The sequence below is a fragment of the Homalodisca vitripennis genome, chromosome 1, assembly GCF_021130785.1.
Source record: "Homalodisca vitripennis isolate AUS2020 chromosome 1, UT_GWSS_2.1, whole genome shotgun sequence".
In the NCBI taxonomy this organism is placed as follows: Eukaryota; Metazoa; Arthropoda; class Insecta; order Hemiptera; family Cicadellidae; genus Homalodisca; species Homalodisca vitripennis.
Window position 1 is genome coordinate 5,973,214 of NC_060207.1, and position 16,002 is coordinate 5,989,215.

General features: G+C 39.8%; 1 protein-coding gene across 3 annotated transcripts in view; it reads left to right on the forward strand.

Moving 5' to 3' along the window:
* Nucleotides 1-16,002, forward strand: part of LOC124356761 (LIM/homeobox protein Lhx9-like) — a 120,954-nt gene that overhangs the window by 79,967 nt on the left and 24,985 nt on the right. For 2 of the 3 annotated variants that reach the window (XM_046807953.1, XM_046807961.1), the window contains exon 4: nt 11,454-11,881. In XM_046807953.1, coding sequence (XP_046663909.1) covers nt 11,454-11,881 — 428 coding nt within the window. The remainder of the gene's footprint in view (nt 1-11,453; nt 11,882-16,002) is intronic. The other variant, XM_046807970.1, reaches the window with a different exon arrangement.

Consider the following 16,002-nt stretch of genomic DNA (forward strand, 5'->3'; position numbering starts at 1 on the left):
TAGAAATCATTAAGTTCAAACTACTTCTGTTACTACTTATGAAATAAAACAATTATCACTTTAGTTTAGTTAAGTGGGACTGATCTAGCAAAAAAATACTGTATATGCAGTTGTTAACATCGTTCCAAACTGTGTAGGTTGTGTGTGACCAGTAAGTGGGACTGATCTAGCAATAAAATACTGTATATGCAGTTGTTAACATCGTTCCAAACTGTGTAGGTTGTGTGTGACCAGTAAGTGGGACTGATCTAGCAATAAAATACTGTATATGCAGTTGTTAACATCGTTCTAAACTGTGTAGGTTGTGTGTGACCAGTAAGTGGGACTGATCTAGCAATAAAATACTGTATATGCAGTTGTTAACATCGTTCCAAACTGTGTAGGTTGTGTGTGACCAGTAAGTGGGACTGATCTAGCAATAAAATACTGTATATGCAGTTGTTACCATCGTTCCTAAACTGTGTAGGTTGTGTGTGACCAGTAAGTGGGACTGATCTAGCAATAAAATACTGTATATGCAGTTGTTAACCATCGTTCCAAACTGTGTAGGTTGTGTGTGACCAGTAAGTGGGACTGATCTAGCAATAAAATACTGTATATGCAGTTGTTAACCATCGTTCCTAAACTGTGTAGGTTGTGTGTGACCAGTAAGTGGGACTGATCTAGCAATAAAATACTGTATATGCAGTTGTTAACATCGTTCCAAACTGTGTAGGTTATGTGTGACCAGTAAGTGGGACTGATCTAGCAATAAAATACTGTATATGCAGTTGTTACCATCGTTCCAAACTGTGTAGGTTGTGTGTGACCAGTAAGTGGGACTGATCTAGCAATAAAATACTGTATATGCAGTTGTTAACATCGTTCCAAACTGTGTAGGTTGTGTGTGACCAGTAAGTGGGACTGATCTAGCAATAAAATACTGTATATGCAGTTGTTAACATCGTTCCAAACTGTGTAGGTTGTGTGTGACCAGTAAGTGGGACTGATCTAGCAGTATATGCAATAAAATACTGTATATGCAGTTGTTAACATCGTTCCAAACTGTGTAGGTTGTGTGTGACCAGTAAGTGGGACTGATCTAGCAATAAAATACTGTATATGCAGTTGTTAACATCGTTCCAAACTGTGTAGGTTGTGTGTGACCAGTAAGTGGGACTGATCTAGCAATAAAATTCTGTATATGCAGTTGTTAACATCGTTCCAAACTGCGTAGGTTGTGTGTGACCAGTAAACTCTAAGAGATTGTGACGCCTGAGGTTTATCCCGTTGGTAGGTGAAACTCTACATTCAAATTTGTCTTAAATGTCCCGCTGCGATATATTTCGTATGCTCTATGTACAGAGTCTTGTCTAAGCGATACCGAACAGCATGCTGCTACTAGGTTTAAATGAGCTGATGTTTGTACATGACGTGATGTATACAAGTTCTTGAACAGTAAACGTAACCAGTTAAAGAGATTACCGTTTTCTGAACGCTTAGGCCCAGTTTGTGTGTTAGATACTAGACTGTCATCTAGTGACAATCTTCTGGACGAGTTTTCTTCTATAGCTACATCAGCTTCCCTTCATCCAACTTTAGTAGACACACAATATTAGCAATGTCTTCAGTCATCCTGTCATCCATCCATTGATGATCTTACCTTTGGATTAATTCACCTAAACATTCTTTGACGTCGTAGTAATTTCTCTGGAAGCAAACCCAACTCATGGCCTGACATTAATGCCATTCAGAAATCAATGTTTGTTGAATCAATTACAAGAAATATGTGCAAAATCATCACAGACTGTCTATTCCATTGTCGGCTAATGACATTTATCTTACAAAACATGTGTGTTAATATACCATGCATTTAAGAATGTTTGAAACTGTTTGTTCCTTGTTAACGTTTAAAAATGCATCTGGATTATAATCTGGATACAGACTCCGAACAAAAAATAATACTCCTACCTTGTACTTTTTTCATATACATGTTATACAAACCCAGTGAACTCTAAACAATTTTTTTATTAGAAATTAGGAAAGACACATGTTTTCCAAGGATGCCTGGAATTAAAGTTAGAAGTATTTTGAAACACTTTATAAGAATTAGGAACGGCCTTACCTACCATTGTTGTAACGTTTATTCTCTATTCTACCACAAGATTTTCAGTGAACAAGCTCGAATTAGGTTTCATCATCTCAAGAAACAGATCGGCACAATAGTCTATGGCCGCTGATCGGCACAATAGTCTGTGGCTGCAGATCGGCTCAATAGTCTGTGGCTGAAGATCGGCTCAATAGTCTGTGGCCGCAGATCGGCACAATAGTCTGTGGCCGCAGATCGGCACAATAGTCTGTGGCCGCAGATCGGCACAATAGTATGTGGCCGTCCCGCGGTCGGGGCGGCGAGCCCACGGTTTATAGAGGCCCAGTTTAGCGCCTAGGCGGCGCTCGCTAAAGGAATAAATGATTACGTGGTGCTTGAGATCCCCGCGTGCAACAGGTTTATGGGTCAACACGGGAATCATAATAGTTCACGGGTATAAACAGATGATGGGCAATCCTACACAAAAAGTGGACAGGGGCGCACGCGAGGCCGGGCCGGACGCTGCTTTGTGTTACTGGCCGCATCGGTCTGTGCTTTGTGATATGAGGGGGGGGGAGAGGGAAGTCTGTAGACTTTCGTAGAGTTTAGGTAAAGTACAAGTTGTTAAATTCATAGCACCACTTTAACGATACCATTGGCCAGTATAAATAAAGTCTTCTCGTAACCTGATAATCATGATTTTTTTTACATTTTGTTAAATATTTCATAGACCTTTAAAAAATTTAATTAAAGTTTCATTCTATCTCCAAAGGAATGCATATTGCTGCTCATTCAATGGACTGTCTTGATCAAAGTACTTCTAGTGCTTGGGTTTCCATACTTTTCTAAAAACCAGTACTTTGACGCTTGTATAAGAAGAGTATGCTCATGAGTTGTCTGCACCCTGCTTAACCCGACTGCTGGTCACAATTGTTGCCGTTGGTTGTAATCCTGTTCGCACCGCATTAGACAGATTATGTGAACTCCAAGCGCCGCCCCGGTGAGCGATCACCATTGTGCCTGTCCAAACAGATTCCCACCGGGCCACAATGGTGCGGACACTAATCTGCAGACGGCTTTGTCCACTTGACCGCGACGACTACGGGATCGAGCCCCGGCTCCGGGTCGCTCGGCCAGAAGTAACGCGGATTATTGTGTTTTTCGTTTGGAAAAAACTGTTTACGCTCTTGCGCAAATACGACTAACGGATCTAGAAGGCAAGTGAATGCCTCGGGCCGAACAATGTGGTGGAGGACTAGAAGAATCCGTTCTTGGGAGAATGCTTCGACAGGCATCGTGAATTGACCGACAAGACCCTTCATCGCCGGGAACCCTTGGGCCGACGTTAGCCTACTAACTTGGTGTTTTGTGTGTTCATTGGCTTAACTTGAACTATCTCGTGCATGAACAGTTTTTTTGCTGTCTTGGCCTTTTGAAAGTACCACAAAGCTCCCCACGTCTGTTGTGTATTTTCTTTTCTACACTCTTTCATAAACGAGCAAAACTTAGGTTATCAAAGAAACACAAACAAGCCGTCAATACAAATGATCAAACTATGTGTCTTCAAGCTTGTTTAAAACTACCACGCTGCGTGTCTTCTACCCTGGTTTGATGCAGGCTGAAAGGCTTGTATAGATCAGCATCCCGGATTGATATAATGAGTGTCCGTTCAAGAAGAATCAAACTGCTCGGGAATGTGGAGAACAACTATTTTGAACTCAAGAGAAGAGATGGCCTAAACCATTCATTGAACAGTGAATTCGTGATACCAAAAGCCACTGCCTCAACTGCCTACTTCACTTGTAAATCCTGATCGAAATTTTGTTCAGTTCTTTTTGATTCGAATCAATACACTTCGAAGAAGAATTCACACAAATTTGGAAAACAACATTTGGATCTGCTCAGTAGAATCGATACGAGTACTGCCAAAGGCAGCTAAATCTAGTCACCAGAGACCCAAGGTCAGATACTGTACGACATCAAGTAATCGTACAACTTCCCACGTATAAAGATCGGGTTACTTAATCTAAACCAGTATAAGTATGTGAATACTTTATCCTATCAACCGTTTTCTTTCCTATTTTATCCTTCCATATTGTTTTTCATTTAGTAAAGAATTCAGGAAGAAAAGAAAATTAGGAAATACTTTCAATGTAAATTTTAGTTGCAGTGTCCTCTGGTAGATTAAAGATCTTTTGTTGGTTGCCAATGCAGTTTTGGTATGCTGCTGCCTTTATCTGAGGGAATTTTTTATGACAAAATCAGATATGCATGAAATATTTCTACCATCTTCCGTTGCACAATTCTTGACTACTACACAGACTCCTAGGCAGACACTAGAAGGCGACCAGCTCGTTATCACGCTGCTGTGTACGTTATCAATAGATGGCGTCAGGGACAGTGGGCGGTGCCCTGCTCGCTCGGCGCTCTTGACGACTGAATAGAGACGGAGAAAACAGATCTACTTTTGTTGCAATCGTGTTTCCCTCTGGTTTTTTTACGTTCACAATAAAACAGTTTTTATTGGTCCCGGCCGGAATCGGAGGACCGGTTGAATGCGATATGAGGGCCCGCTTTGTGCATTGACCTTTGTTTGTGTTTGGGGCGGGCATGCGCGCAGCAGGTTGCCTACCTTTGTGTTTGTTTCTTGTCCGCCTCGGCTACGCAAACTCGCTAAAAAATAACTGGTTGTAGACCGTAAAGGGTTGGATCCCCTCACACAGCGTCACTACGCCGTCCGTCCTCCGCTTTTGTGCACGGGCTTGCAACTGTCGATCGTGACTATTGATTTGCGGTGCCTCTAATTATTGTTACCCTTCTCTGACGGTGGCATTTGTAAGATCCGGTTCCTGTCAACGAACTATTCAGGTTTACCAATAATACGTTTTAATGTTATGTATCAGGCATTATCTTGACATTGTACAAAGTAGAATTTAATTTGTGACTATAGCAGTGGATATTTCAGTTTTTATATGAAATTATCATCTGATTCTTGTAATTCATTGTAATAATATTTAAGATTGCTACAGACTTAAATAATTATACATATTATTCTGTAAATCAACCCAGATCAGCCAATGACTCACCCAACTAACAAAACATACTCTACAAATGCCTGAGAAGATTTTGAAATGTTTCTCACACGTTTTCGTAAATTACCACTAAAAACTAGGATTTCTCGAACAATTTTGACATCAATCAAATCTTATAGGTGAATCAGACACAGTTCACAATACAATAAGAACAATCACCTCATTTAAGTTTTAGTGTGTAGGTATAGGAAAACAGTGCTTAAATTCAGCAGTTAGTAAATTAAAATTGTTCTCTATCTTTTAGTGCATTTTATCTTAATGAGCCCAGAATTTGTGTATGTGGAGATTTAAAAATGTAATACTGAATATTTAACGTGATAATAATGAAATCAAAATCAGCATTAAGGTACTGTTTTAATGTTATAATTCAGGAATATGTTAAGTAAGTACAGGATGTTTTTTCTGAACACCAAGTTGTTAAATTTAATATGTAAATAATTTTTTTAATAAACAGTATTGCTTGCTTATTTGTGCTGAAACACATGGCACTTGTATCATCATTGACTTTTAATTCTGCAATGTTTAGCTAAGTTTTAGAAACCACAAGAAAGTAAAAATATCTTACTCAGGTAAATATCCGCAGGTAACTAACACTATACTCGGACTGTACCGCTGCCTGGTAGAGAACCTAAACTACTATCATAACTTGTTGATTTATCGACTGAAGGTTTCTCGTGGAATTCAACACGCCGAAATTCTACACTCGATTCATTTCGGAATTCCTAAGTTATGAAAGGTATTGGTGAATGTAAACCACCAGTTTTACGGTGGGAACGAGCGAACAAGGAACGATGGATACGAGACCTTGACGTTAAGCTGATATGTCAAACTGTCAAGTCCGTCAATGTCGCGCGCGCTTGCTTCATCATACCATTCCACATCAATGGTGACACGTTCCCACTTTGCACGTACCATCGATTAGTAATATAGGTAGCCTAGTGATATAGGTAGCCTAGTGATGTAGGTAGCCTAGTGATAGCACTTAGCCTATTTAGTTATTGTACCTCAGTGATCAAATAATGTGTTAGAACATTTTTGTACTCATATATAAATCAAAACTGATTGCATTGTAAAGTGTAATGTTGTTATTACAATTAAATTACACAGCAACATGAATAATACAACGTCAAATAATTGGCTTAGTTTTAGCGAATATTATCGATGTAGATATGAATCGAAAATAAACTGACCTAGACATGAAATTGTGCTTGAAACTTCATTTATATACGAGGAACATGACTTTGATGATGGTCTATGTCACCACGGGATTTGGCCAAACGTTTGCGAATTTTTGTACATTCGTCTTATGGGTAGCCATGCTGTCAACGAGAAAATAGGAAAATAAATAAATTTGGAAAACAAACTCAATACACCCACGTAAGAGCCAAATATTAAACACATGTAGCCCAAATTTACGAAAACATAAACATAATTAATTGGTGGTGACTTTTATTATTATATTATATTATATACTTTATAAAACCCAATTTAATAAACAAAATCCTATTGTATTACAAGGCAAGATATGTCACAAAGATTCCATATGTAGATATTATTTCTGCATAAACCTTTTGCATAACCTATAAGATTGACTTCTATGACGCTTCATTTTCATGTCAACTTATTTTTTCAATAAATGGAAAGACATCACAAAAATGATGTGAGGTATAAATTAAAAATTTCCATTGCATCCTCAGTGAAGTCTGTTACTTCTACGTTATATAATGTACTTTTATGAAGAAAATTGTACAAAAACTTTGAATACAAAGTTGAATTTTGTGTAAAATTCCTATGCTTTTTAAATTATCATAGTCAGTACTTCTATAAAATCAATTTCAAAAGATCTATTTAATGTTTTATTTGAATGGATGTTCTATGTTAAATACCCCAACAGTAGTACCCTGCACATTTTCACTATAAAATTCAAATTTCATTATATAAAAGCATAATGCGTGATAACAACTTTAAAATATACTATCTCAGTAAGACTTTTTCCCGCCGCCTAATCATTTCCTCTTGAATGTAACAACTTTCGCCGAAGTAGTAGCAGCCCTTGCGCGATCAATGTACAAGTCGTCGTAACTGAAAACTGCACTTTAAAACCAAACTGTACTTTATTCGTTAGCCCTCAATCTTGAAGATAAATCCGGCATCGAGCCGAAATAAAACCACTTTGCTAATCAAAGCGCTCCATAATAAAGCACAATAATTTACGATTGACGTTCGCCTCCGAAACGTCCGTGCTATCAAAGTTGAAAACATTGTCGGTTCTGCGAGGCCGCTGTAAATTTCCCGAAGCCAAATAAAAGTCGGTGGCGAGGCCGGAGCGTGTGACAACGGCAAACAAATATTTGGGAGGAGCAGCTGAGGGGGGGGGAGGGGCTACCAACGAACGGCAACTTCTCAACCTGTTTTAAATGTCTCTTTCCTTTTCGGGAACTATATATTTCCGCACGGGAACGATCAGATAGAAATCTACGGATAAAATCTTATGTAAATTCTGCGGAGAAGTGAATCCACGCACACACTGCTTACATTTCCAACTGGACGGACTGTACACAGTATTTTACAAAACAGTTCGTGCCACCATTGTTTTATGCACTGCTCATTTTTCTACCTGAGTTAAACCAATAGAACAAGTCGCCCAATAGAACAAGTTTCAAGCAAATTTTAAAGTATCTTACGCTAAATGTCTTAAATTTTGCCCACGCTCAGCCAAATTCCGCGGAGGGACGTCGACCGTCAAAGAACTCAATCGTCTCTACGTACAAATAAAGTATCATAAAAAGGAAAAAGGTCAGTTATTAATATAGCATATTTACTTTTTATCTAACATATAATTATGGTACCCATGAACAAAATTAACACCCAATACAGGTTTAAGGTATCATAGTTTTTTTTAATACAATATATTTTGATTTATGATAAGTAGAAATAGTGTAAATAGAAATTATATTTTTACTTTATTTATGTAAAATTCATTATAAGTGTTCTACTTTTATAACGTTTTTATTTCTACGTGGATCAAATGTAATGAGAGTTTCTTCCTTTAAGATCCATCTCCTGCAGTGTTTCTTCCTTTGAGATACATCTCCTTGCAGTGTTTCGTCCTTTGAGATACATCTCCTGCAGTGTTTCATACTTTGAGATACATCTGCAGTTTTCTATTATTTTTTTGTGACTTTCTTTTATAAAATAATAGAAAATTGATATTTCGAATAAGAAGAGCTCCTCCTCCTTCATCTCCTGCAGTGTTTTGTCCTTTGAGATACATCTCCTGAGGTTTTTCGTCCTTTGAGATACATCTCCTGTAGTGTTTCGTACTTTGAGATACATCTCCTGCAGTGTTTCGTCCTTGACGTCCTTGCAAGGGACACAGTGACGGTCTCTTGAACGAAGTCCGCATAACAATGTCGAAGAGAATTGGGTCAGAGATCGGCACAGGCCCATTGATACGAGCGCCAGTTTCCCTCACTAATTAAAGGAGTTTATGGAAATGGCTGGTTGTTGACAAGGACGATTTGCACCAATTAGTCAAATATCTTAAGACTCGTTTACAAGACCGCCGCCTTGTTACACCGGTCTCACCTCCTCCACAGCTCTTGTGCGCTCATTATAGAGAATTAAGATATGAACAATATTCACAGTCAAGAGCCCCCTCACAAGAGCTGCTGTATTTTTATTGGATCTTTCGAATATTCTTGATAATGAACGCTGTAACATTCCCATCTTAAAAATAATAACTCTACAGAGCTCCTTGGGTTGGATGCAAAGATTTCTTTGTTCTTAATTTCAGACACCTTAACTTAAAACTTAACTTTATTATTTAACTTCAAAATATGTGAGAATGTAAATTACAACGGTGATCACTATATAATAATATGAGTAGTTCAATTAAAAACACAATTTAATTGTAATTACTTCCAGTCCATTTAATAAGTCTTAAGATTAATACGTTTTATTTTCTGACGCTAAAACGGGTTACACAAGATATAATGTCGATTAATTTAATAAGTCGAATTAAATTTGACAATTACGCATAATCATGATGTGATTTCAAAGCATACGAAATATCAGAAGTAGCATATTCAATGTAAGAACTAAAAGTTGTATAAATGTTCTATTTTCTTATAGAAACCAAAAATGTTAATAAATAATGCGAAGAATTGTTTAGGGGTTATTTTATATCCGATATTTGTAACGGAACTCTGACGGCCCTGGATATTTATGTATTTCAGCCTCTCCAACAATGTATAGTGTATCAGAGGATGTTGTAATATAAAAATCTATTTAATAAATCTACCTAAGGTCCAGCTAGGAGATACATCGAAATTCGATAAAATGGTCTAATGGGGCTTTATGTGTTTAGCGCCCATGTAGACTGGGAGGCGTGCTCCCCAGAGACGCTATCAGCCATTACCAGTGGTCTGCCGGCACGACCGCTGCTAGCAGCCGCTGCCGTGCGGTTATGACGGTGTGGTGCGGTCAGCGGCAGTGCGGTCGTGTGTGGTCAACTGTACCACACGATCAGCACGGAGCACCGGCCCGGTTCACGATCCGTCGTTCCTCTTCTCTACAAACTATGCAACTACATTCCCCAGAACGATTCGGGGAATTGGCGCCTTCGCAGGCTGTCCAGCGGGTTTCAGTGCTTATCACGATTCCGCAACTTTCTCCGCTTCCTATTTGATTTAGTAATTGATAACGATTATATATACCTGAAATAAAACGTGGGTAAATATTCGAAGCCTCGGTTGATAATAATGCCCGATAAGCATAATTCGTGTGTGTTCGCTGTACTGTATACGCTCGTATGTACATTATAAACTCCTCCTACGTTATTTAGTTGTTAAATTAACTGTTTAGAAGACAGAGTACACTGCCATAATTATGTTGTATAAAATTAAAGTATAAACTTAATTAATATCTCCATTATGTCATATTATGTTTCATCGCTTTGTGCAAGGACGTCAGACATTTAGTGGAGCCGGGGCCGGCCCAGATCAAGAGACGTTTCTCTGCGAGATGATACTCGGCGGTTTTGTTACCGTTCCCACCAACGTGCGGAATATCGACCATTAAACCATAAATGTTTACGGCGTCTCTGGATGCGTGCAGCGAAGAATGCGGCGTTATCGAGTATCGCAGTGCGCCTGCGCCGAGTGCGGACAGCGACAGCGCATGCGCAGTGTGTGCGCACAGACAGCACGCCGCACCGTTAATTGATATATCACATCGGCTTTATCAATGCGCCTTGTTTACAACTAATTACACCCAGTCAACTCAGTAGAAAATGCAAATAGATGTGTTTCCTCGGGGCGGGGCGTAACTTCTTCTGTGACCCGGTACGGATTCACCCGAGATCCTGCAGACAGTTTTTATGTCCCCTTCATACAGGTCGTTCCGAGACATTACGGCGCCATCAGGTGTTTCATCGGTAACATTATACGACAGCTTTATTAAACGGGATCGGCCTGACAGAGACAGGTGTCTACGGCCCGTCACCTGCCGCTACTTCTCTCTAGCGGGACTTATCGCAAACCGATCTTTTAACGTTCGTAAAAGCCTGTTTTGAAAACCTCGTCCACGAACGCGCGGTTTTCTGAAAATTCATTTTGTTAAACACCTCATTCAATAAGCAACCAGACCTACTTATATTACCAGTACTCAACATTAATGTTAGTGTCTAATGTCTAAACTTAATTTACTATTTAAAAATATCTGTTTTTTGCGTATAATACGAGCAATATTTAAGCACCGGATGTAGTAAAAAGCCTTGGATTTTACCCACATATTAAGAGTAATGTTAAATCTCATCCAGTTTTAAGTTTTTATTTTTAGTTGTGAAATTATGAAAGATGTCCCGCTGAACAATGTAAATGATAAGCATTTATTTCCTTTTTTTAAATTGTATGGGTACGTTTTGAATATGTACTGTATACGATGAAGTACAACACAGTTTGTGATTTTTTCCGGATAATCGGTAAAAATATGTAAAAAACAAAAAAAGGGCATGGATGCGTATTAAATGTATTTTAAGAATGAGGCATGTTCCATAATCGTACGACTAACAATAAGGGCTTGAAACTATACGAGGTAAGACATTGTCTTATGAGGTATCGTATAATTACAGCAGTCTGTTAGAACATGTACACTACATGCCGTGACGACCGTCTCAAGAGACCACACGCTAGATCCTAGTTGTACTACTTGATCTAGTGTTCCACCGACTGCGACTGTTTGTTGTAGACATTGAGAAGCACAATGACAAGAATGCGAACGCTTTGTTGCAGAATGTTCGCGATGAGGCGATGTGGCCGGTGTCAAGCAGCCATCTTGGCCTCGGAGCTGGTGATGCGAGCGAGAGAGATGGTCTTCCACGTGCACTGCTTCACCTGCGTCGTCTGCCAGACCGCCCTCACCAAGGGAGACACTTTCGGGATGCGAGACGGCGCGGTGTTCTGCCGCCTCCACTATCAGGAGTTGCCGCCCGCGCCGCCTCCCGACGAACGGTTGCCGTTTCCCGTCAACCCCACCGATCTGCATTACCACCCGCGGCTCGGCCCTCATTCCACTCCGCCCCTGCCCGCCACTCCGCCCGACCAGGTCAAAGTGGCCAACTCCTTCTTCAACGGCACTCCCACGCCCAGGCAGAAGGGTCGGCCCAGGAAGAGGAAACCCAAGGATCTGGAGTCGATGACCGCTAACCTAGGTGAGTACTGTAAGTATTGCTTTTATAGTATTTATTAACACTAAGTAATCAACCTTTCCTCAGGAATTGTCAGGGGCTTGAGCGTCGTGAGAAAAACGACAGTACCAGACAAGGTGATCTGTCATCGTAACGACCTTGATACATAATCGTAATCGATTTGCCGTCGAACGCGAAGCGAGCGGGCATGTTCGCGATCAAGCGTGTCCAGACCCTGGCACGAGGGGAAAAACAGAAACCAAGAGCCGCAGACGAGCAGTGAGCTGGGAACCGCTGGAGCGCTGGATTCGTAGAAAAACTTCCAGTAATGGCTGACTTATTTATCCATAGTCCTATTGAGGATGGACAAATTTAATCAGCAGCATTTTTGTGATGTTAACGAATCATTTGAATGAATGGTCTGCTACTTTCAGTGCTTGGCGGTAGTGTCATTCTGTACTCTAATGTGGTTTGTAAGACTTTTCCTACATAACACATATAGGAGATCTAATACTCACTGAGGACAACGTATATGCTGCGGTACAATTTATTTGTCCAAATATCTGTCCAATCAAAAGTTAAATTTAAAAGGGATGTTGATAAATGTCAAGTCGTGTACATAAAATTAGCAGTCGACTTTCCTGAAATCGTAAAAGATTACTCTACGTGTTGACTTCATTATCTTTTCCCGCTTCTTCGTCGTGCAGAAAGAAACAAACGGATATAGAGAAACGCTTGTGTGTAATTAAGTATTTGGTGAGGTAGAGCTGAAGAGGTCGATAATGTGCAAGTTTACAGCAGAACAAAAGAGGTTATAAAATGACGGCGGTGTTTAGTGGGGTTGTTAACCATTAGCACATCGATATGCGCTTACGCGTAGTCATGGACTGGCCTGCCCGGTGTCTGCACACCACGCCAATTACATGAGCGGTAGAGGCAGCTTGCACTACAAAAACCTAAACTACAACTTTGCTGCAGACGCAGGTGAAAACAAGTCATTCCACGTTCGGCTTGGTGGTCCCATCAAACAGGGTCATAAAGCAATCATTTAAAGTTTTGTGTAGAACACGGCATTACTTACCCATATATGGCTCAGATAAATTTGCATTATAATTAAAGTAACCTGATCATGTCACAAGATCAATTATTAAACAGAATATTTTCAAGGATAACAATTTTATTATTGAAATTTACATAGATGTCTGAAAAGAATCGAGATAAATGACCATTCTGGATCAGCAATAACCAAAGACTGTAAACCATAAGTATGTAAAACTCCAAAAGTGGAGAATAATCTTTTTAAACAATCAATGTTGAATACACCGACCTTGCCGTCGGGAAAACTGATTCCAGTATGTGCCTTAATGTACTGGCCTAAATTCTACAACAAAATAGTCTATTCAAATTCAGCTACTGCAGAGTAAAAAATCTTGTATTATATTATGTCTAAAGAATATAATCAAAGATGACATAAGTCAAATACATGGTAAACATGAAGTAAAACACTAATACATGACTTGCCTAAAAGGGGTTGAAATCGATGGCAACTTGCAATGGATATATGGATTCAAAACGTATATTTTAAACATCAAACCGTGATTCCACTGTATTGTCTGAAAAAAATATGTAAGAAGAAGATAGTACGTAAGAAGATTCATTGTCGGTAACCACAACCTCACCACAAGCAGCATTACCAGAGGAACACAAGAGTAATTCTGTTTGGGTACGAAATGACAGGGGTTCAGAAGGCCACGTGATCACCGGAACTATTCCAACAGACCGAGATCTAATAGCAGAGGAATCACACGCATGATCGGTCACCACCCGAGCACGTCTGTTTCCGGCGACGGGTGCCCTCTTCTGGTCGGACGTGCCGGCCGCACGCCTCGTCAGGCAGGGGTCTCGGGGTGTCGTATCGCGTCGTGTCACCGCAGTCAAGTGAGCTGGGGAACCGATCGTACACTGACTGCAACAGCACAAGTCAAAGAACAGCACTTTGTGGTGTTCATCGATTTTAGTACCCGTCTTTAAAATTGGTATAGTTCATTTATTGATGACTAAAACTATGGTCTCTGAGCTTCGTGAGTGAAAATTCAATTTTAGCTTTCTTTGTCTTTGTTACGGATCGAATTAAGTTTTTCTGGATATTTTGTGCTATAGTCAGATAACTTTCTACCACATCATATAAAACAGAAGGAAATAGGGGTTTCTAGTTTATTAGCTCAATCACAGATGCAGAAAATGGTTTGTTAAAATATCCTAGACCTTTAGGATAATTCCGGTCACTTTTATTAATTATATCATCCCAAGCGGTTAGTTGAAACGCTCAACAGTTCATTTCTTGGAAGGCACGGGCTTCTCGTCTGAAAAGATAATATCGTTCCCTAAAGATACCTAACACCTTTTGAGCGCGGTTGGAAGAAAATCTTGCCTTCACATTTCCGCTCTTATCATTATTACTAACTGGACAATTTCCATCTCTACTAAACAACTCTCGCAGACCTCTGGGAAGGGCAGGAAGACAAAACCTAGATTCTTCCGTGGATTATTCAAATTCCCTAGAAAATTCAATAACTGAGCCAACACGTTTTAATAGCGCAATCAAATGAGGTTTAAATAAAAAAATGAAGTTATACAGGATGTTGTTTACCAGCCGGTTGTAATACTAACGTCATGGGTTTATCCCAGTGATATAATGGTTTCACAGGGCCGTTCTGTCTACACTAAACGTCAAGCCAGCAGTACGACGTCCAGCTTTATCGACACGAGACCTACCTCCTTGACCGAAACGGCAGTATAATCGCGACCCGAATCTCATTACGGCATTGAAAATATCATAACGCGTGGGCAGTTGACGCTTTTACAGGATTATTACGAGGGCGGGCCCGTAAATAATGGTTCGATTAGGTGCAAACGTCCGGAGTGGCGTCCGACCGGCCGTATATCAGGCCGACTGGTTCACGTCCGGACCGTAATACATTTTCGGGAGTCTTGCTCCGGGCGGTTCAGTTCGTTTTGTTTTTTGTCTGCGAAGGGGAGTTTCGTTTGAAGACGCACGAATTCTATTTGTTTCGGTCATCCATCGTCAGTCTTTATTCGAGGGGCCTAGAAACAGATCGTGGGGTAATCGGTTTTGTCTTCATCTGTGCTACAGATGGAAAAGTAACTTGTACCTACTGAGTCCCAAGTGGAAAGGACGGTATGTGGATAGTTTCTCGCAGGTGTTAATCTAGTAATGTCGTAACATTGTGTAGTCTTGATTCCATCACTAATAATCTTCTTTTACGCTTTAGTTTACAGGGTGTGTTCTCTATTTCGTTGAATCGATTTGGCATTGGCCATGGAGGGGAATTGCATTATATTGTTGTATTGTAATGTTATTGGTGTTTCCAAGCAGTAACGGTTTGTCTTTTCGAATACTTTTTATTTAATCAATCTATGAGCTACGATATCTGCATTATTACACTACCTATTCATTCACACATTGTGCTGCTATAACTATCGAATTCATTATCTGATACGTGAGTACGGTTAGAATTTTTATCATCAATTCAAAATTTCATTTTCTAATTTATGTAATCTGCAGGCAATAATTGAGATAGCCACTGAATACGTCGTAATTTGCAGGCAATAATTGAGATGGTCACTGAATACGACGTAATCTGCAGGCAATAATTGAGATGGTCACTGAATACGTTGTAATCTGCAGGCAATAATTGAGATGGTCACTGAATACGACGTAATCTGCAGGCAATAATTGAGATGGTCACTGAATACGTTGTAATCTGCAGGCAATAATTGAGATGGTCACTGAATACGACGTAATCTGCAGGCAATAATTGAGATGGTCACTGAATACGACGTAATCTGCAGGCAATAATTGAGATGGTCACTGAATACGACGTAATCTGCAGGCAATAATTGAGATGGCCACTGAATACGTCCAAAATTGTTGCCCCTCAACAACACGTCGGTATTTATTTAACTATTTCAAATGTTTGTTCTATTTTTCCAGCCACAAATCATCTATATTATGTTTAATACTTACGAAGCAAACAATTCACTTGCGCTGTAGACTGTTAATGACTGACCATTCTTAAAAAACTAGCTTACGTTAGTATACGCTACACCAATCTTCTTCATAATATCTTTAA